The 22,520-nt window shown below is 44.8% G+C and overlaps 2 protein-coding genes across 2 annotated transcripts in view; both read left to right on the top strand.

The window, feature by feature from the left end:
- The window catches only part of EPC2 (enhancer of polycomb homolog 2), a 526,369-nt gene that overhangs the window by 243,145 nt on the left and 260,704 nt on the right, over positions 1-22,520 (top strand). The gene's annotated exons all lie outside the window — the stretch shown is intronic.
- KIF5C (kinesin family member 5C) overlaps positions 1-22,520 on the top strand; it is a 137,393-nt gene that overhangs the window by 54,163 nt on the left and 60,710 nt on the right. Inside the window, exons 3-7 of the mRNA XM_054723487.1 lie at positions 7,651-7,724; positions 13,893-13,997; positions 18,219-18,267; positions 18,548-18,603; positions 19,318-19,405. Coding sequence (XP_054579462.1) covers positions 7,651-7,724; positions 13,893-13,997; positions 18,219-18,267; positions 18,548-18,603; positions 19,318-19,405 — 372 coding nt within the window. The remainder of the gene's footprint in view (positions 1-7,650; positions 7,725-13,892; positions 13,998-18,218; positions 18,268-18,547; positions 18,604-19,317; positions 19,406-22,520) is intronic.

The following is a 22,520-nucleotide window of genomic DNA, read 5'->3' on the forward strand; positions in this document are numbered from 1 at the left end:
TAAGTGATATTTGCAGCTTAAGAATCAATGTGCTTTGACTGTAAGCAGAGGCCTACTAATGGGGCACACTGAGTTATAGCCCGAGGTCTGGTCCTAATTTGCTGGGGATGTCATGCAAGTTATTTAACCTCCCTGCACCCCCTTTCCAAGGAGATTTCTTTATTTCTTCTGCCACCTTTCTGGCAGAGCTATTTTATCACTTCGAAGCTTCAAAGCAAGGTGAGCTAGGACCACACTTTTTCTCTAATGGTTTTAAAATACTGCCGCAGGTAGGGGAGTCCTGTTTTCCTTCCAAGGAGAAATACATAGATTCCTGATGCTCCAATTGTATATTTTCGGCTGATTTATTTTGTGCATCGGTCTCTTCAGAAAGAAGCCTTAAATGTGGAAAATTCTTGAGCATCAAAGAATTTTTTTCCAGCATCATAAAATCACATGACCTTGCTGGTTGTTGAGCTGTTTTTGCTCCTCAGCATTCCTTAATTATACTTTCCTCTAACCCACTGTCAGTCATTTCACTCCGATTCCGACATTGGTTCCTCCAGATAGGCAGCCTGAAGCCTACATTTGTGCCCTGGAGATCTGTCTTTTTCTCTGGGACTGGCCTTGGCCCGGAGTGATTTGTGTCACAATAACAGCAGGGAGCTGAAGCATTTACAAGTCGCCCTCCCTCACCCTGGCCAACCGGGGGCAGGTTGGAGCTTGCCTTGCAGAGCTCACCGTCTGCACGGAGCTGAGGGGCATCTCCTGCTACTTTGCCTTTCATCATTAAATCCTTGCTTTCAAATTTGAATGCTTTGGCGTTTGTGCTTTCAAATGTCTTGATGCTGCCACCTTTATAGGTAGCTCTGGATTTAAAGAGCAAAAAATAAAAACAAAGTAAGAAAAAAAACACCTTGTCATGTTAGATCTTATTTTTAGAAGCAGAGATGACTAACCTAATGCTTTGAACTCATGAAAATCAGCCCTGGGTACATCTGTTAGATTAATTCTGACCCTGGACACCTGCGTGGGAGCCTGTCGGTAGGCAATGTTCCTTGCTGAGGTGTATGGTTATTCACGTTCCTTTTGCAAAAATCAATTAATTTTGAAGGTCTTCACAGTAACATTTTTAGAGAAAACTAAAAGGAAAAAATATGCCTGAATTTGAGCTCTTTTTGAATTAATAGTATGAGCCTACACTGGTGGTAATTTTCATCTCCTCTTTACTTCTACTCTTTTGCTTCTCTTTCTATCTAAACATGGTTTTTTTCCTGTTTTTTTGGAGCATTTAATTCTAGTTTGTCCCTAGTCAGCCTTCCTTTCCCTCTATTATTACACTTGTTCATATCTTCCTTAAAGTAAATTTAATCACATATGAGCCAGAATCTTCTTCTGTTCCTCTCCCCTTCATTATCAGAACCAAATAGTATTTACCACATGCTGTGCTAAGCATGAGGGCCATCTAAATACATCCCACCCTCCCTAAGTTGACATCGTAATTAGAGATAAACTCCATTTAAAAGAAATCCTGTGATTAACAAACAGCAATGATAATCTTTAAGTCTTTATTTACTAGAGAAGCGTGTGTCCCTTTCGGTGTTTGGATTTTTCTACAGTATGAAATGTTAGAAACAGCCTGGGGAGCTCTCATGAAGATGTGACCTAACTATGGTTAACTTGAGACCCAATATATGGTGAGCCACAAAGAAAACCATTTAGAATAAAATTAGGCCCTGATATGATATAATAAACACATTTTTCAGGCACCATAAATATTACATAAACATAGTCATTTTGTAACAAGAAAGAATACCTTAGTTTCCCTTGAAAGGAAATTAAGAGGGGAGTGATGAAGACCTGAGTTATCTTTTTTAACCCCCACTGAGGCTAGCATGAGGGGAAGTGGCCATGTATTTCCGCATCAGCCAGGTCAAACATAGATATGTAGGGAAGAATTCCTTGGGACAGATTGCAGTTACAGCTGAGGTACCTCTTGCCATGACAAGCCCTGTTTGGATCAGGAAAGGGAGGCGGTGCTGGGGGCCTTTTTCCTAGGGGCCAGGAATGAAGTCAGAGGACGGTGAAGTCACCGTAGTCTGTGTGGTTCAGGATAAGGTGGTGGACTCTGAGCTTTCCTTTCAGATCTGTCTAAACCCTGAATATTTTTGAGATCAAGAGGACTTCTTTTAACTTCTTTTATGCTCTCTTAGATTTTTTCATTCCCTTCAACTTCGATGGGTTTTTAAGTGTTTCAAACATTTGATTCTAAAGTCCTGGCATCTCCCACACTCTCATCTTTGTCTGGAGTGTGCTTTTCAAAATGTTGTCTGAGAGAATATGTGGAATTTTCTTCTAGAAGAGGTTATAGGGTTTGTGACTACCAGGCTGGTATATAGGAAGGTTCCCATAAATACCGAGGATTTAAAAACCAGGGTTAGTGGATACTATTGTTGAAGTAGAGTAACTATGGCCCAGACTCCAGAAGTCACTCAGGGCATTTGCCTTTCAAATTAACTAGATGTAGACTCTCCAGTGCTGGAGAAGGTGGTTTTCTAAATCTAGTTTCTTTAAACTTCATTCATTTGGTTGTTTCTTTCATCCATTCCTTATGCAAGTACTGCGTATTAAATATCCACCATGTGGTAGATACTGCTAGGGACTGGAGTAGCAAAGATATGTAAGACTCTGCAAGAAGTTTTGAGTAAAAGGAAACAGACAGATGCAGCCATAATCATCACTCACATGGGTGTTATGAGTTTTAAGGTGGGTGTGTGCAAATGCTGTGGGAGCACAGAAGAAAGTCACTTGGTACCGATTTTGATGGGTATGGAAGGGAATTGGAGAATTAAGGAAGGCTTCTTGGAAAGGTTGGGTCTCCAGGACAGGAGAAAGGCTATATATGCAGGGGGAATAGCAAAAGCATAAAGACACAAATTATGTGGCAGGTTTGGGCAACTTAGAGTGGAACAGGGTGCAGGGGGATGAGACTTAAAAAAAGTTTGGCAGGATCAGAGTTTGGTTGCAATTGGTGGGCTTTATCCTGTAGGCAATATAGACCTATAAAGAATTTCAAGCTTAGAATATTTTCAGGTCTATTTTACTATTTATTATGTTATTATATATGACTCTTAAGGAGATATGTTTACTTCTCTACTGTTATCTGTCAGGCACCCTCTATGCACTTTACATATGTTATTGTATTTTAAATCTTAACAGGTCTATGGGGTGTAAGCATTATTTTCCCCAGTGTACCAAAGAGGAATTTGAGGTGAAGCAATTGGGCCAAGTCAATTAAGGGGTAGTGAGGCTGGGATTTGAACCTGAGTTTGTCTGACTTACTTGGATTTTTCTGCACTGTCCTCCTCACACTTTTCTGGCAGGCCCATAACGGGCATTAAATTTTTTTTTAATTTATTGATTGGTTTTTAGAGAGAAAGAGGAAGGGGGAGAGAGAAGAGAGAGAGAGAAAGAGAGAGTGAGAGAGATTGATTTGTTCCACTTATTTATGCATTCATTGGTTGATTATTGTATGTGCCCTATCCGGGGATCGTACCCACAAACTTGGGGTATCCAGACAACACTCTAACCAACTGAGCTAAGCTATCAGGCCAGGGCAAATGAGCATTTAATAATAATTATTTTGTGAGTTCTTTCTATCAGCCATATGGACAGTTAACCCAGGCATTGAAATAAGATAGGGACAAGAATGTGGGTGGGAGGAAGGCAGAGGAGAGAGAATAGAGTTTGCAGTTCTAGATCCTCCAGATGGCCCTGCCTGTCTGCCAGTAATGCATTTCAGTTCTGAAGGTGCCACAGGCCCTCACCTGGGTACAGTGGCGGCCCTGCAGGCTGGCTGTTAGTCCAGATTCTGGTTGGCCCTGGCATTCAGCAGGATTGCCTCTACCTTCTCCGCACATGGGCTACTTGCATTCTTTGGTTGACTGGAGGCAGCCTTAGGGTTCTAAGCTGGGACAACTTGTGTGTCAGCCACTATTGCCAGAGACCCTGGTGCCACTGACAGGCCATTTCGCCTGGAACGCTGGGAGGAGGCCACGGCAGCCTCCGCAGGAACACGGGTGTGTAGGTATGATCACGCCCTCCCCAAATTCTCACCAGACAATCGAACTAGCCCTTCTGTTCCAGGAAGGCCTGGGCGCAGAATTAGCAAAATTAGAAAACTTGGCTTTTGAGGCTGCAGGAAGAGGCAACAAGTATTTTCAAGTATCCCACTCCCCTCCTCCCTCCGCCTGGGAGAGGAGAAGTCCCTTCCCGCCTGCAGTGGGCTCTCTGGGGTTTGCTTGGCCACCAGATGGACGTGTGCTGTGTTTGTGGGCTGCCGCTGACCGGGTGGTGTGAGCTGAGATCACATCACGCCAGAAACGGTCACAAAGGAAGGTTCTGTCTGGCCGAGCCGGCTCCCTGCTCTGTGGCTTTTGTCACGGTAGAGACTCTGAAACAAATGCTTCCCTCTGGCCCAGGAACTGTCCCTCAACGTGATGAAAGTGCCTTTTGTGGACTGTCTCTGCTCGAGGTGGTGGGTGGCTGTGTGGCTCCGTGTGGCGCTAGCACAGGCCTGCTCGCTCTTTCTTTGGCGGCTCTCCGGCTCCCTGCATCTCCTGTCATCTCAGTGGTCCAGCCCCAAAGGCGTTGTTTGTGCTGCACCCCCTCAGGCCTCCCCCACTTCTCCTTTCCACCCAGAGGAAATAACCACACATAGAGTAAGCGAATAAACAAACAACGCTCCCTCCCCAACGCAGAGTTTGGGAGAAAATAGAGAACACTGGGTTCAGAGAGCCTTTTCTTTTTTTTTCTTTTTAAATTACCTTCTAATTCAGAATTGAATTGATAGAGGGCAGCCATCACTCCGTTCAACCTTGAGCACTAGGCACAGTTTCTTCAACAATGAATTTATTGTAACATGATTGTAAAGACTTTAAAGGCCAAGTGGAGTTTGCTCTATTGGGCTTGTATTTGTTCTCTTTTTCCTAAAAAAAAAAATAAAATGAAAGCATTGCGCTCAGTGTTAAAATAGCAGCAGCAAGCAATCAGGGATTCTCTAATATAGCTCCATGTGCTCCTCAGCTCCTCACTCCTCAAGGTCACGGATGTGTCCCAGTTCTTACCCCGCGGGCGTTCGGTGAGCCGCCGCTGCCTGGGGTTAGTGGGGCTGCCTTCTGCTGAGTGAGCGGGGATTCAGGGAGGCAGACTGGCTGGGGCTTCTGGGAGGCCCAGGCCGCTCCGGGCCCACCGCTTTTCTGTAGGGGAGGAAGCCCGCGCAGGTTTTCTCCTGGCGGCAGGGCTGGGGCTCTGAGCTGAGTTCTCTTTAGGGTGTGGCGGGTTGCTCAGAGGCCCCGCCTGGGAACATGGGCACTTGCAGGGTGGCCAGGGGCCCAATCCCAGGAGCAGAGGCAGCTGGACCCTCGGCCTTGGCTCCCTCAGCCCTGTCCTAACGCCTGAGCTAATGGGTCCCAGAGTGCGTCCTACATGGAGGCTTAAGCTAAGGAAGCCCTTTCAGTTTGGGGGGAGATGTTTAATGTCTATGAAATAGAAGCTTGCCCTAACCGGTTTGACTCAGTGGATAGAGCATCAGCCTGCGGACTCAAGGGTCTCAGGTTGGATTCCAGTCAAGGGCATGTACCTTGCTTGCGGGCACATACCCAGTAGGGAGTGTGCAGGAGGCAGCTGGTCGATGTTTCTCTCTCATCGATGTTTCTAACTCTCTATCCCTCTCTGTAAAAAAAATCAATAAAATTTATTTTAAAAAAAGAAATAGAAGCTTTAGTGCGGTGATGGGGGCTAGAATCCTGGTTGCCTGGAGTTGTTTGTGCCATGAATATGGAATTTTAAAAGTACAACCAAAGGAGCACGCTCTCCCTCCCAGGAGCACACCACGCCTTCCCCTTTCTCCCATTCTTCCCCCGAGGCACACCTCTCTCCCCTAAGTTCCAGGGACCCCACGAGACTTGCAGCCAGGGGAGCATGGGCAGCGGCAGTTAGTCCTGGGCTTATCCCTGAAGCTGTTTTTCTCCGACCTCCCAGGGAGATGACAGCAGCCCGGCCTTGGATCATTTCTTGCCCATGTTTCCAGAGACAAAGCAGCCCCACCCAGGCTCTCCTGTCGCTTCTTCTATCCTAGGCCTTGCCTTTTTCCCTGTCCCGAGCTTTAATCAATGCAATCTCAAAAATAAATAAATAAATAAAAGTACAGCGAAAATGCGGAACCTCTTTCCTGGGTCCCTCAAAGCTTATCACATTCATGTACGTGTAGAGGCTCTCTGCTCTGGCCACTGTTTTCAGCTCTGAGGAATCTTTTCTCTGAGAAAGTTGGCATTTTCGTGAAAACTGAAGCTTGAACCTCCAACCCTTCCGTCTTCTTCAAGATTTTGCTTTCCCTGTTACCAGGGAAACCATTACCAGAAGCCTGATACGTGTGAACATTCTCTCAGTATAGCTTGATGCAAACTCTTGAGGGCTGCTACGATTTAAAAAATCCTGCCACTTAATTTTCCTTTCTTTAGTTTCCTAAACGACATCCCACTTTCTTTTCTGGCCTCAGTTCAGACTTCAGTAACCTCAGATCAGTAAAATGTATATTAAATATTTTTTTAGGAAATCCAGCAAAACAACAAAAACCAACGGGCATCACACAATTCAGAGAGATTCACCCACCAACCAAACACACCTGATCAGGACCTGAACTAGATGGAGCTGATTTCCTGGCTCCATGCCCTGAAAGAGGACAGCTGGGTGTGGGGTCCTCTCGCTGCACATCCTTTGGGGAATGAAGGCTCCTCCCCTTATGTAGAGAGGGTGGTCAAGGATATTAATTGTGCACCATTCCCCTTTCCATGAGGTTTATGTGGATGAAGGAGGGTTGAGGGAAACCTGCACACAATGTATTTTGATTACCTCTGCTGCTTTGAAAGAATTCCCACAGATAATCTTCCGCGCAGAGCAGGCTCCATCACACCCTTCCCATCCCCATGGGAGCCGGCTGCCCTGTGCGGCTGCCCAGTGTGCTCACAGTGCGTTAAAGAAACCCCGATGCTGATGGGTTCAGTCGCTAAAAACAGAGGCATTAACTTTGAGTCAGGGCCTTGGCGGTGTCTGGGCTGATTGGATTGTTGCTGTGTGGCTCAGTTTACAGAGCGGGCCCTGCCCCCACAGCTCTGGACCAGCTCCCTCTGCAGGGGCTCTGGTGTAGCCTTCACAAGAAACCTCCCCAAGGAGCTCGCCTGGGCCAGGGTTCAAACCAACCCAAATCAGACCTTCAGGAAAGAAATTCTATTCTGCACCTCACTCCAGAGACGCAGGGCACGGATAATGGTTCTTCCCCTGGCTGATCTCAAGAGAGCAACTTAGAGAAGAAAACCCAAGTATCTTTCTACTAAAAGGAAAACAGAAGCTCCACGTCTGTTGTAATTTTGATGTTACTGGGAGAAGTGTGTCCGCCTCCCTCTACCCTAACACGTTCTGGAGGAACGTGAGTCCATTTCTCTTTGTGGAGCAGGGGAGACTCTCATTTCTGCCTTTTTCCTCACAATTCTACTTAAAATTTTAGCAAATGGAGTTGAAATAAATGAGATGGACCATTTGGAAAATGTAATTTAAAAATATGCATATGATCAAAGTAATGGGTTAATTTCACTTGTTTTTTCTTGCTTGCAGATGTCCTTGAAGGTTACAATGGGACAATTTTTGCTTATGGACAGACTTCATCAGGAAAAACGCATACCATGGAGGTAAGATTGCAGCAGGCTTTGAGACTGAACAGAACTTAAAGTGCATGTGGCTTTTTACTGGGCAATAGAGATGGTTAAGGGATGGTTATGTTTAGCCAGTTTATTGTATCTTTAAGAGTTTAAAAATAATGGTGAGTAATAAAATCTCAGGAGTTCAGTATTTTTAAAAAATCCTTTGTTAATAGCTCTGTCATAATAATAATAATTTTATTTAGAATAATCATCAACAGGCTAAACAGTGGTGTGAGTATTCGTATGGGCTGGAGCCCAGTCTAACAGAAAATCTCTTGTGAAAATCATTTACCCTAAGGAGAACCCCTGGGGAGGCGTCTCCTCAGAAATGTAGAAAACTGTAGGTCAGAGATGAAAGAAGCTAGCTTATGGACCAGATTCAGCCCACAGACACATTTTTGTTTGGCCTGCACAGTGGTTTTGTTTTGTTTTTAATTTTAGGCAATGTTTAAAATGAAATGATGTCACACAATTTTAAGTGTCCAAATTTGGTTTAAAATTCTGAAGATCTAGCAACACTAGGTAAAATTTCACCATAATATTACGGGTAAGCTTCAAAGCAGGGATCTTCATTGTCTTGGTCAGCTTTCTATTCACATGTCTGGTGGAACTAGGAGAGGTTTGATGCAGTATCTGTTAAAATGTTACACTGTGGGGGCCCTGGCTCTCTGGTCTGTCCCAGCCCACTCCATGCACACCATGAGTATGAACTCATCTTCAGCATCCTTCCTCATTCACTTACACACCTGGCCCCTGTGGGCGCTTGAGGGTGTGACCCCAGCTTGATTGTGGGCCATGGAGCTCTGTGGCCCAGGCTGTCCTCCAGACAAAGCACATCTGCAGACAGACTGGCCCCTGAACCTCTTCTTTCCCTGCTTTCCCCATGGACTCCTGGAGGCCTTCAGGGCCAGATCTTTCTTCTAAAGGCGGGGCCCACCTGGCGTGTTAGGAGAGGTGGAAGCGTGGTTATTATAAGAAACTGCACTGAGAAACTTTGGGGGAATTCAGTTTCTAAGAGGGGTAAGATGAATCCTTAATCCTTCAAGCTTAGGTTTTTCCATTTACGGTGCCCTCCTGGGAATATCACGGAGACGGCTGCTGCAGAATCAGTTTAGCTTATGAATCATTCCTATTGAAGAGGAGATTTCAAAGGCATGAGGCTAAAATCCTCGGGGCGCTGATGTTCTGCTCACACTGATTTCAAGTGTGGGGTATGACTCTGGGGATCTCATTTCTGTTGTGTTGACTCACTTTCACCATTTGCTGGAGACAAAAGTGGTTCAGAGGCTGCACAGATGAAAGGAAGCACGAGGCTTGTTTGCCACCCCCTCTGGGCAGGGTGGGACTGCCTCCTGACACTGGGCCTCCTCCAGCAGCACAGCTTGGCACGCAGGCCCAGGGTCCCGTGCTGCTGCCCCAGCCCCTCGTCTGCCCCTCGTACTGGGTCCCAGACCCTTACCCTTCTAGATTTGAGAAGTGTTGCGCTTATGCATTTTCCAAGTCCCACCCACTCCAGTAGCCCGGGACTGAAGCTCCTCCATAGGTCAGAAGGCATAGGAAAGAGAGAGGGCATCTCCTGAGGATATCAATCAGTCTTAGGTCTTGGGGAAAATTACCACATAATATACAAAACAGCAACAACCTCCCCCAAATGCATTATTTAAAATTCTACAAAATCTTAGAGAATGTTTACAAGAGCGACCTTTTTAGTTTAGGGATTAAGTCATTTTTGGAAAATGCAAGGTGTTCGCTAAATATCAGGTATTTAAATTGTAAACCATTGAAGGAAAGACTCCAGAGTAAAATCTGGGTTGTGTTTATGAGTGGGGAGAATAAGTGGAGGCACAATGCTGGCAAAGAGGTGTGTCGGCAAATTAAAACTAAAATTGGAGGCATTTCATGCATGAGAGCACCTCCAGCCTTCGGTGTTTCACGGCATGAACCCCACAATGGCTGCAGCAGTGCTGGGGACCCAGAGGGACTCGGGACCAAAAGGGATTCTGTGCCGATACGCTCACAGCTGCTAAATCCTGTGGCCCTCCTCTCCTCGTGGGTTTTAAAAGGCTGATAGCATTTGAGTGTGACTTTTGTAAATCTCATCCTCATGCCTACAGGAGGAGGGAGTGGGGGACGTGAGGCCTCTCCTGATGCCCCCACCCCATTTAATCTGGCTCTTTCTGGGGGGTGATTATAAATTGGAGAACAGGTAGGGGATATTTTAGAGGAAAAAGAGGAGTCAGGCTAAAGCCGTAGAGACTGCAGGAGACCAAGAAATCCAGGACCCTGGAAGCCATTAAATGGAGAGAAACCCTGTGGGGCTTGCACCACCTGAAAGGAGCCATGTTACTATTCGGAGTTACACATTGTGATCCTTCAGAGGCTTTGGGAGGGGACAGAGCTGTCACATTTTAAAGCTGTTTTCATTTTAATCCCCCATTTTTGTTCTGACATCCAGTGGTGATTCCATTACCTTCTATTGAGGGGAACAAACAGATAAGCCTACATAAAATTGGAAAGATTAGCTTTTGAAGATGGAGCATTTAAGGCGGATTTTCAGTAAAAATATGAAACCCTTGAGAGTGCTGGTGCTGAGCTGCAGGCGCAGCTGCTTGGCCTGGGCTGGGGGGCCTGCGCTGGAGGCGGTGCTGCTGGGTGCTGGCTGGGTGGGAGGAGCGGGCTGCCTGTTGTTCAGCCTCACCTCGTGGCCTTCAGCACACTGACATGGATGGATGGCGACACTGGTGTTTTTCCATCTGCCCAAAGGGACACCTGGAGGCCATCGAATGGGTATGGGCTGCCCTGCCGCCGGGAGAGCCTGCCAAGTGGTCTTAATGAGCCTGTCTGAGTGCCTTGCGCTGATGGTTGCCTGCTTTCCCATCTTAAGTGTTTCAGGAAACGTCCTCCTTGGGAGGCTGAGGAGGCAGCCGGGGCTGGAACAAAGAGAGTGTTGTTTAGTGGCCCACGGCCTGGGTCTGGTTTCTTTTTTCATACTTGCTCCTAGAAGGCCATACTGAGAAGTGGGGGACGTTTTTGAAGAAGATTATACAGGATCAAATATTTTAAAAAATGTTCTTTTGCTCTCTCGGAGAGGCATGGTGATGAAGTGGTACACTTCTTTGCTATTAAAGTCCATCCCTGATCCTCCTGCCAGCTAAACTTGTTCTCTGAATGGGCATCATTCTCTCCTGGTTCCTGTACCTTTGCTCTGTTACTCCCATCTCATCCTCTCTGCCTGCATCCTCTCTGCCCGGCCCTAATCTTACTCGTCCCTCAGGAATCGGCTCCTCAGGGAAGCCATCCCACACCTCCCCACCTGAAGGAACTTTCTCTTCTCCGGTGGCCGTCTGCTTCTCTACCACCTCTGATTGCCCGAGGTTAATATTTGCTGTATGTGTGTCCATGTGTATTTCATTTGCAAGATAATTAGCCTAGAAGCAGTGAAGGTCTTCTTAATGGAACACCTCTGTCTCAAACACCACCCCCCCAACACACATACCATCACCCCATACCACACATATCAACACATGTACACACCGCTCACACCCAGACTCTGCATACACACACCACATACCACACATATACACTACACACACACACCACACACACAACACTTCACAAATCAAAACCTTCCCTCCCCCCCCACAACACACACACATACACACACACACACACACACACACACACACACACACACAGATTGTTTGAGCAGGCTCAGTCCACTGAGCATAAAGGCCCCCACCACTCCTGGGCTTATGAGCTAGATCAGGCATCTCAGTCCTTAAGCTTGTTGTAGTAGATTGGGGATCACTTCTGTCTCCAAATGAACATGTGCTTCCCTCTCATGTGATGTTGGGGTGGAGGCTTCAGGGAAACAAAACGGGGAGCATCCTAGATGTACCGCTGGTTCTGCCTCGGTTCTTTCCCTGACAAAGGCAAGCAAAGGATGTCAGTGCTGTATTAACGAGGAATCAATTGGAAGATGAATCTGTTGCAAGGGAAAGTGTCTAGGGAAACAGATTCGAGTCCATTATACGTGATATTTGGATTATCAATCATTCTTCTTTGGTTGTGGATACTGAGGAGAAGCTAAAGGATTGTGATGAATTATTAAAGAGCTCTGGAGAGAGTGGGGGTGGGGGAACTTTTAGACTCTGAGTCAAGATTGGCCCCATGGTGTCAGAGCATTTGACTGGAGAGATCTGTGTTTTCACCGCAGGTGTCATTTCTGCCACCACTTCCACAGTCCAGGGCAAATGAGGTCCAGTATTTGATTTGTTACATGTTTATGCAAATTAAAGTGACCAACATTTGAGCCACTCAGTCTCTGTCATTTGATGTTGCTTCATAAGACACATATTAATGGTGTGGGGTAGAAATATGTTTCAGACCTCAGGTCAAATAAACTCCAACAACTGCTTAATGAGAGCCTGTTGTGAACTGAATAATAGAATGCTAACATTTATTGTCACTGATTTTATATATAACTGTTGCATTTCAATTCCACAATAATTCTCTGCAGTAGATACTGTACCAAGTATAAGCAGTGGGGGTGAGCACGTATGCATGGGTCACGTGACCTCCGCCTTTAGGGAGTGTGTAAACTAAACAGCAATCTAAACACATCAAATGATTTAGGATCTTAGCAGGGGAGGACATTCCAAGGAGTGCCCAATTTCCCAGGTAGGAGAGCTTTGCCGGAGACCAGAACCAGTGCTGGGTCACATGACTTCTTGCTTTTGGTAACTCAGCTGTTGGCTTGGAAGTCAACCTGTTAGCAAGGCACTATAGGGTGAACCCCTGAAGGAAATAGAGGATTTGATTGAGAAAAACAAAGCAGTTTTCCAGGTATTGGGCAGATTTGGAACAAGGATATGAGTCAAGATTGTAAAGGTTGTGGGGCTTCCCTGCAACACTAAAGAGCACCCTGGCTTTTGTGCTGTCTTCCAGGTCCATTTGTTCCTAGAGTTTTAAAACTTTCAAAGGGTCTGAAAAATTCTCTGGGAATATAGTTGCCAGTGACCACTTAGATGCAGGCCATCTGTGCACTGAAGGGTTGTTTAACATGTAATGGAACATAAGTGTTCATTTGAGTGTGGGCATAAATACAACTCTCGGGGCTCTGGCCAGTGGCTCACCAAAAGGTTGGGGGTTTGATTCCCTGTCAGGGCACATACCTGGTTTGCAGATTCAGTCCCCATTGGGGCATATACAGGATCGATATTTCTTTCTCACATCGATGTTTCTCTCTCTCTCTCAAATCAATGAATTTACCCTTGGGTGAGGATAAAGATCAATCAATCAGTCTCTCTGGGAGTTGTCCACCCAGGTCCATGCTAAGACTGTTGCTTTAAATACTTGAGAACTCTTTTTTAGGAATTGCTTTCATATCCTGCTAGTATCTTTTTGAAAGTCTGGATCTTAAAAATGAATTTAGTGATAGTTCACATAGCAGAAGAATCCATCTATTCCTCTACTCCTTAGATAAAATGAATAGAATTAAAAAAAAGAGGTAAAGAATAAGAGACTATCTTACATTTGGATTTATGGATTAGAAACAGCCAGTCATTATTTGGAACAATTCAGGCTGGGAATTACAGATTTTAAAAAAGAAATTAATAAAATGGATTTTCTTGATTGGTTTGTAAAGTGATGAAGGTATTTTCTAACCAGGTTCTTAGGAATTTTTTTTTAATAATGATGATATTAATGAATCTGTCATCTCTCAAGGTGACTGCATTAAAGCAGGTTAACTTGGGTTTGTAGGTTCTGGTCAGGTTGTAAAAGTTCAAAAACAAAGCCCACATTTTCAGTATGTTATAGTCACCCATATATTCTCAGCCATTCTCTTCCTCCTTCCTACCCACTGACTCACATGCACACTGATTTGAGTGGCAGCAGGAAGGAACACTCTGGGGCTTCCCAACCTCACAACCTCGCAGAACAAGCTGTCCTCTGCTGGGAAAGAAAACCGACACGTGGAGTTATTGGGCTAACTTTTGGTGAGCTGGCATGTCAGGTGGCTCCAGGGGAGTAGTCAGTCCATGCGTGGGTGCTCCTGTTCCGCAGAGTTCTGTTTAAGAAACCCAGGTGTGGTCTTTCTCATCTCACGTGTTTTCCGGTGCTCTAACACCTGTGTTTGTGTTTTTCTCCCACTAGGGGAAGCTGCATGACCCTCAACTCATGGGGATCATCCCAAGGATTGCACACGACATCTTTGACCATATATATTCCATGGATGAAAACCTGGAGTTTCACATCAAGGTAAGTGCCATTGCTTGAAGACCCGAGAAAAGAAACAGAGCCCAGAATTATGTTTCTTGGCTTCCTTCTTATTGTGTACACATGAAAAAGATGGTCTTCTCTAATTTAAATGACATTCCTGTGGTAAGCAGAGCCATATTTTTTATTTACTAATTAAGGTAATGCTTAGCTGTCAGATGGTTTACTGAGATAATGAGATAAGGTAAAAGCCCTCTTTCGGATGGAATCACCTTGATAGCTGCCCGACTCCTGCCCTTTTCCCTGTGGGTTTCTACAGATATGATTGGAATGAGTCCACAAAGTGTGTTCCGTGGAACACAGCCCTCTTATTATTCATAGAAGTATGAATACTATGTTTACCAGGGAAAATACTTATGTGGCCATATAGGCTGGGGACATGCCGCATTGCACAGTGTTACATTTATCACATGCTTAGATATGCTATTGTGTAATTCGATTCTGCAAAGGGGACATGAGACTTACATTTGCCAGCTTGGCTGGGCACGCTTTTCCTCCCTGGCACTAGTGTATTGAGGAGTACACGCTGAGAAATGTTGGGGAAGGGAATTCTCTTTCTCTCCTTTGTTTTGTTTGTTTGTGTGTTTAAACCAGAACTTACGTTTTTGCTTAAATTCATGTTGGTATTTGGGGTATATTCATTGGCACTTCTTTGTTTGCAAGTGACTGAAAGCCACTTGTTTAAGCAAAAAGAGGAAGTGGTTCTAAGATAGAGAATCTGATAGCAGGCCTGGAGGGGACGGGTTGTGGAAAAGCAAGAAATCCAGGTCCTACCTTTTCTTTTTAACTTAAAAAAATTGAGTTATAATTCACATATCATAAAATTCACTCGTTTAAAGTATACAATTTGATAGTTTTTAGTTTCTTTCCAAAATTGTACAACGATGATCACTACCTAATTCTGGAGCATTTTTATAATCCCACAAAGAAACACCACATTCATCACAGTCTCTGTATTTCTGCCTTCTTGCTTTCTTTGGTGTGTGTGTGTGTGGGTGTGTGTGGGTGTGTGGGTGTGTGTGAGTGTGTGGGTGTGGTGGTGGTGGGGGGGGTGCACCATGGCAGCCCCTGCTCCACATTCCCTTACTGCTAATTCCTAATTCCCCAGGAAGCTGGCTCACTGGCCCAGCCTGCAGTAGGTGATCCTCCAGCTCCAATTAGCTGTGTCCAAGATGCACATGGCTGACTGGCCCCCACCATGGTGACTGGGGCAGGGTGGACAGGGGTGGGCAGTTCTAAGAAGATGTGGAGCTGAGCAGATCAGTCAAGAGGCTGATCATCCGTGAAAGCTGAGACCTTATTCCACTAGTCCCACCATTTTAGAGTCGAGGAAATGGAAGTTCAGAGAAGTAGATCCAGATGTCCAAAGTTACATATCAAGTCATTGGCAGAGTTGAGATTAAGCTCTTGATCTGACCAGCACATGCAGTAACTTTTCCATTATATTAAAATTCTACCCTTTTTATTTCTGCCAAGTACCTTTCATAAATTATATAAAAACAAGGCAATGACTGCCCAATTATAAATTGCATCTGGCAAATCTTTTTCCTTATGTTCCCTTTGTTGGCTGAAGCAGCTTCTTGCCAGGGTTCTTTATATCTAAGGACACAGAAGCTTGTTGCTTTGATGGGATCAAGATTTAGGAGCTTAGTGCATCTTTAAGGCTGTTTGCATTTAAATACCTCCAACTGCTGTGGGGTTCTTAAGGGATAATCCTGGAATAAGATGTTAAACCAATTACTGCCCTCAAAATAGGGTCTCCCATTAGAATTTTATTAAGGTAAGAACAGCCCCAGCATGAAGGGGGAGGAGAGGAGGAACAACACCCAAGTCTCTAGAGCTGGATTTTACTGCCCAGGTTCCTCTCCTCTGTTTGTAGTTATGCTTACTTATTTCACACATAAAAGTTAGCTATGGACTGCTCTATATTTTGGACTGAGTAGTGACAGGCCTAATCAAGAAAAAGGGGCTTGATTAAGGCAATATTAAAAATCTGTCCCTTAAAAGTAGGTCCCACAGTGATTTTAAACATTTCTGAATATGCGTTTTCTTTTTCTTTTTTAAAATATATTTTATTGATATTTTTACAGAGAGGAAGGGAGAGGGGTAGAGAGTTAGAAACATCAATGAGAGAGAAACATCGATTCAGCTGCCTCCTGCACACTCCCTACTGGGTATGTGCCCGCAGCCAAGGTACATGCCCTTGACCGGAATCGAACCTGGGACCCTTCAGTCCGCAGGCGGACGCTCTATCCACTGAGCCAAACCGGTTAGGGCTGAATATGTGTTTTCTTAATGCCAAACAATGCCTATTTATTTTTCTTTTACCTGGCCTCACAAAGTATTTGAAGTGACAAAAATGGCAAAATTAAAAGTCCCTGCCAAAAGCGGTCATTATCTGCTGTAGTAAAAAGAAATGAATAACTCAGATTCTCTTTCTACTTATATTAAATGTAGACAGGGTTCTAATGGCCAGATTTGCTAATATCTAGTTCAATGACTGCATTTTAGATGTACTTAAATTTTATCTATAATCTATGGAAATAAGGGCACATGTTTAAAATCTCAAAGATACCAGAAACGTCTTATTGAAAATCAGACAATTCTGGAATACATAGTACGGGTTGGAGCCAGGGTTGAGTTAGCTGCAGTCAGGGCTAAGTTAGGGAGAGAGATTTAAGATTAGAAGCCACAGGCCTATAGGATTCCAGGAATGGGAGCAGTGCGTCTTTCAAAGGTTAGGTAGATGTATCCATAGCAGACCCGGTCAGTGACAGGAGTTTGACAGACATTTGAGCAGGCAGAGGTTGTTAGGGAGACAGACAACCTGGAGATGATGCTCAGATATAGATTCCAAGGTTTGAAGTCGGGACCCCAGATCTCAGAGATACTAGGAAGTCATGAGATACAGACAAAAGATGATGAACCATTGCCAGGTAATAAAGTCTTTGCTTGTTGCCTGATTAGAGGCAAGACTGGTCCAGAGCTGGGATGTGGAGGTGAGGATTCATCCCAACTTCACAACTATTTTTTTCAACTTTATTTTTTAAAATAATTCTTTAAAAATTCTTTATTGCTGAAAGTTTTACATATATATCCTTTTTCCCCCATTGACCTCTCCCCCCCCCAACACATGCCCCGCCCTCCTATAGTCTGTGTCCATTGGTCATGCTCATATGCGTGGTTTAAAGTAATTTTTTGTCCATTCCTTTGTTAAGATTTTCAAAAATACCCATGAACATAAAAGAGAACATTTGGTCTGGGAGGCAGAAGGCATGTGTAGGCAGAATGGAAAATCCTATAGGGACTTTTTGACATCATCAAGTCTAATGGCTTCATTTAATAGATGGGAAAATTGAGGCCTAGGATCTTGGTTACACGTGAATTAAATTTTCAAGATCACATCTGGTTAAAGTTGTTCTCAGACGTTAGCCATCGTATGGAGTTGAGAAGCTGATTCCTGGGTCCTATTCTTTGAAAGAGGAGGACTGCAGTCGGGTTTAGGCCTTTGCAGTTTGAACAAATGCTATGCGAGATGCTGATGTAGGTGGTGCTGGAGCTGAGGTTTGAGAGTAATTAGTTGGAAGGCTTTCTGTCCCTCTTACAGGCTAGCTGTCTTTCATTAAATCACATTTTGTTCAAATCCTTCCTGGACTCCCTAAACCTGCCACCATCATGATTTCTCTCCCAGTTACTTTTCTGAGCTCTTATAGTTCTAAGTAAACTACCTTTACTACCCTCCCCACCTCCTTAAATGTTTGGGTCATGCTCCCACCCTAGTCAGATGAGGCTGTCAATATCAGGCATAAGCTTAAGGCCTACTGAGTTTTGACAATTACTTGCAAAGAATGTTTTCTATTCCAGCTGTTGTCATTCCCAGAAGTTTGCTTGGTGCTCATTTAAAGTAAAAGCTAGTGTCCTCCTGTAAGTGGCTGTCTAGCACATGATGTAAATAGCACCTGGCTCGAACCATAGGGAGCTGTGATGAGCGGGGATGGCGAGTGGCCCACACTGAGCTGGCAAAGCGGCAAGCAGGGGATACAGGAGAGGCCGGGGCTCCGCATGCTGTGGCTCTCAGTCTTCACTCTGGACCCCTCCTACTCTTCTTAGCTGATGCATGAAAAAAGCTTTTGTAAGTTCTAATAATGAGTTTTTGTAATATAGTGAGGCATTTCTGTTTCAAACTTAATTTGTTTTTAACAGGTTTCCTATTTTGAGATCTACTTGGACAAAATCAGGGACTTACTCGATGGTAAGTAACCCAAATGCTTGTCCTTTATTTGTTCTGTAACTAAAGTGCAGGGAGATTGATCTGATGCATAGCATTTCTGCTTAAGGAATTAATGCAAGTGTATTGGAGGTGTTCTCTTGCCTTCAGACTGTCTGCTTATTCTCGTCCAAGGCTTAAACTTTCATATATATTGCAAAGAGATAGGTTTGCCTATCTTTTATAACAATTTCTATTTTTCCACCAATACAGGGTCTTTAACTTTTCTTTTCTTCTTTGCATGTCATCATTATTATCTCTATAGTATCCAAGACAAACTTGGCTGTTCATGAAGATAAAAACAGAGTCCCATATGTAAAGGTATGAGGAAGACTTGATTGATGTGCAATTAATTTATCTCCATTCACTGTCATAATAATTAGTACATAAGATGCCCAGAATATTACATATATAAAGCACATACAGATATTTAATCATGTTTCTTACATTTAAAATTCACCTGGTTAAAAAATAGACATTTAATGTCTTCAATCATATCACTCTGTGTGAATGTATCACAGATGTCTAAGCCCATGCTGAGAATTGCAGAGTGAGCAGACATTTATTATTCACATTTAAAGGGGCTTTGGTATTGAGTATAGTCCTTTATACTTTGCTGTTAAGGGAAGCCTATTATAGCATTATGTAGTACTTCAAAGTGTCTAGTTAAAGTTGGTGGCTAGATGGTAATAAATAAAGATGGAAGACAAAGCAAAACTTCATCTATTTCTTTTTCTGTCATTGATTTTCTTCTTTATTTCTGTCTTCGCTGCTGTTGAGTTTGAATGTGTACTCAAAAATCTAGGGAAATTCGGCTTCTTTTCTGGTTTATTTCTGTGTTTCCTAGGGGTTGCTCAGCCTTCTTTTTTAATGTAGAATTCAAGCCTTAGGCAAGGGGAGGAAAGTTGTTGGATCAGCCTTGCAGCCCTTCTCTTTCTCTGCACATCTAGAGGAGAAATGGGAATATATTTAGCTGTTTCAAGCATTGTTACTTTTCAGCATTTTCACAGTGAACCTGAACTGATTGTCTTGCAGGGGTGCACTGAGCGGTTTGTATCCAGCCCCGAGGAAGTCATGGATGTGATAGATGAAGGCAAAGCAAACCGGCACGTGGCTGTAACAAGTAAGCATGGTGTGGAGTTTCCTCCCCTCTAACTTTGGACACAAATGTCTGCCTACCCACCGGGAGGTCCATATGAAATAACGCCTGGGAAGGCGGATGAATGCAGTGACTGAGACGAAAACACCAGGGAAGTGCAGTGTACCTAGGCAGGCTGTGGGAAACAGCGCCTCCTGCTGTCCAGGGTACTCGGAAATATTGGGTGGGACTCATTGGAACCTGGCAACAGCCAAAGCCTGAACCATGGGGTAGCCAACCAACCGACCAACCAACCGACTTAGCAGTCAAAGTGGGGAAAGTAAACTTCTAAGTTTACTTATTTTAGCTATGTTATTGTTCAGGTATTTTTAAAAATCCAAACCGACAAATTCTACAGTCACACACATGGAAAGAAACCATATTAGAGTCCTGCCCTCAGTATAAAAGGAAAAGGAAGGAGGAACTCGGAAAGTGGAGAGCATTATTGAAAACTTTTGATGCCTTGTTAATAACACATTCAGGCCAGCTTGGTTACTTTTCCTTTCCTTCCTTGCCTGTGCACACACAACAGGGAAGCAGGTCTACAGTGTTTGAATGGCAGAGGTTCCATGAAAAATGGGGGCTGTCCGTCTTAATCAGAGGGATATGGATGAATGAGAGTGACTTCCTATGAAGACGAGCTGAAAGAGCTAAGGCTTTCTAGCTCAGAAGAGAGAAATAAATCTGGGGAGGACTGTGGACAATGCAGTATTTCTTAACATATGTAAAGGACTGACATTAGGAAACAGTCAGCTTGCTTTGTTTGATCTGAATGGATAGACCCCCAGGACTGTCGAAGCTACAGGGCGGCAGATTTTGGCCTAGCTACTACAGGAACTCTAATCCTGCCCCAGATAAAGCCTGCCATCCAGAGAAGATGTGGGTTCCTGTATAGGTAGAAGAGAGACAGATATTGGTTGGTTGACTGATCTAGCCTCTTTAAGTCTCTCCCACCCAAGGTTCTATTATTCTGTGATCCAGCACTGTAATTCTTTACCTATTCTCTACCCCAAAAACATATCACATGTTATTTATATATGTGGCAAATTTCATAGGGGAGCCTAGACTTGTGTACTTTTTTCTCTTCTGCTTAACACACACACACACACACACACACACACACACACTGATGCACATACATGAAAGAATGTAAGACTCATATTCTTATAGTAATAGCATTGCTCATTTATAAATAAATTATTCACTTCGTTTCTTAAGCTGTTGTTAGTCATGAATTATTTATGACAAGCCATCTTGGCCCCGTGGTTCAGAACTTTTGGTCCAGAACACTACTATTTTTCTTATCATTTCAGTAAAGTGGTTTTTAAAATTATTGTGGTATAATAAACATAACATAAAATTTACCATTTTAAGCATTTTAAATGTACAGTGGCAGTAAGTACATTCACAATGTTGTGCAGCCATCACCACTATTTACAGAATTTTGAAACTCCATTCACCCATCTAATCTAATAATAGACAAATATGCAAATTGACCGCACCTTCGCTACACCTAAGCCACGCCCACCAACCAAGCCACGCCCACCAGCCAATCAGGACGAGTATGCAAATTACCCCAACAAAGATGGCGGCTAATTTGCATACCAAGACAGCGTCGAAAGGGGGGGAGGGGAGGAGAAGGGAGGAGCGAAGTCAGGGCTGGGGGCGAACGGAAAAGCAGGCGGGCTGGAGGAGAAAGCGGGGCGGGCGACAAGGGCGGGGCGGGGCGGGGCCGGGGGCGAACGGAAAAGCAGGCGGGCTGGAGAAGGCGGGGCGGGGCGGAGGCGGGGCGGGGGGCGAAGCGAAACGTGGGCGGGCTGGAGGAGAAGGCAGGGCGGGCGACAATGGCGGAGCGGAGGCGGGCAGGGGGCGAACGGGAATGCGGGCGGGCTGGAGGAGAAGGCGGGGCGGGGGACAAGGGCGGGGCGGAGGCGGGGCCGGGGGCGAAGGGAAACACGGGCGGGCTGGAGGAGAAGGTGAGGCGGGTGATAAAGGCGGAGCGGAGGCGGGGCCGGGGGCAAAGGGAAACGCGGGCGGGCTGGAGGAGAAGGTGAGGGGGGGACAAGGGAGGAACGGAGGCGGGGTAGAGTGCAGCAGGAAATCCTATTGCAGGATTTTTCCTGCAACGGGAAAGCTAGTTGAATAATAACTCCCTAGACTCTCTCCTCCCAACCCCTGGTAACCACCATTCTATTTTCTGTCTCAGTGATTTTGACAATGAGGTACCTCATATAAGTGGAATGATACAAGTTCTTTTATGACTTGCTTATTTCACTTAGCGTAATGTCTTCAAGATTCATTCATGTTGTATCATGTTGGAATTTATTCTTTTTAAGGCTAAATAACATTGCACTGCATGTATGTATCACACTTTGTTTATCCATTCATTCACCCATAGATGGATACTTGTGTTGCTTCCATCTTTTGGCTACTGTGAATAGTGCTGTTTTGAACATCCTACCTAATAATAGACAAATATACAAATTGACCATACCTCTGACACGCCCACAAGCCACGCCCACCATCCAATCAGAGCAAGCATGCAAATTAACCCAAACCAAGATGGCTACAGCCACGGAGAGCAAGGTTTCCTAGGTAACAGAGGAAGCCAAGCTTTCCGCCTACCCTTGCCATGCCTAAGCCTCCACTCAAGCTACAAAGTTTCAATTATAGAAGGTAAACAAATTCAAACAAATGGTGGCAGAATGGAGCTTGAGAGAGCAGGCCAGGGTTGCCACTGGCAACAGGGGAAGCAAAGCTTTCCACACACCCTGGCCGGGCCCACCTGCTTAAGGCCACAAAGTTTCAATTATAACCCCAACACAAATGGCTGCCGGCCTCGGAGGGAGCCCCAGGCTTGGCTCCGCTCCAGGCTACAAAGTTTCAATTGTAGAAGGAAAATAAATTCCAGATACCAGGGCCTCTGCTTGGGTTGCCAGGGGGCGTGGCCGGCCTGCAAACCACCACAAGCCCCTCGCTCAGGCCGCCCCACGCCCCAAGGGAACCCCCACCTGATCTGGGACACCCTTCAGGGCAAACCAGCTGGCCCCCACCCCTGTACCAGGCCTCTATCCTATCTAATAAAAGAGTAATGTGCAGA

This window comes from Eptesicus fuscus, chromosome 11 (genome assembly GCF_027574615.1).
Source record: "Eptesicus fuscus isolate TK198812 chromosome 11, DD_ASM_mEF_20220401, whole genome shotgun sequence".
In the NCBI taxonomy this organism is placed as follows: domain Eukaryota; kingdom Metazoa; phylum Chordata; class Mammalia; order Chiroptera; family Vespertilionidae; genus Eptesicus; species Eptesicus fuscus.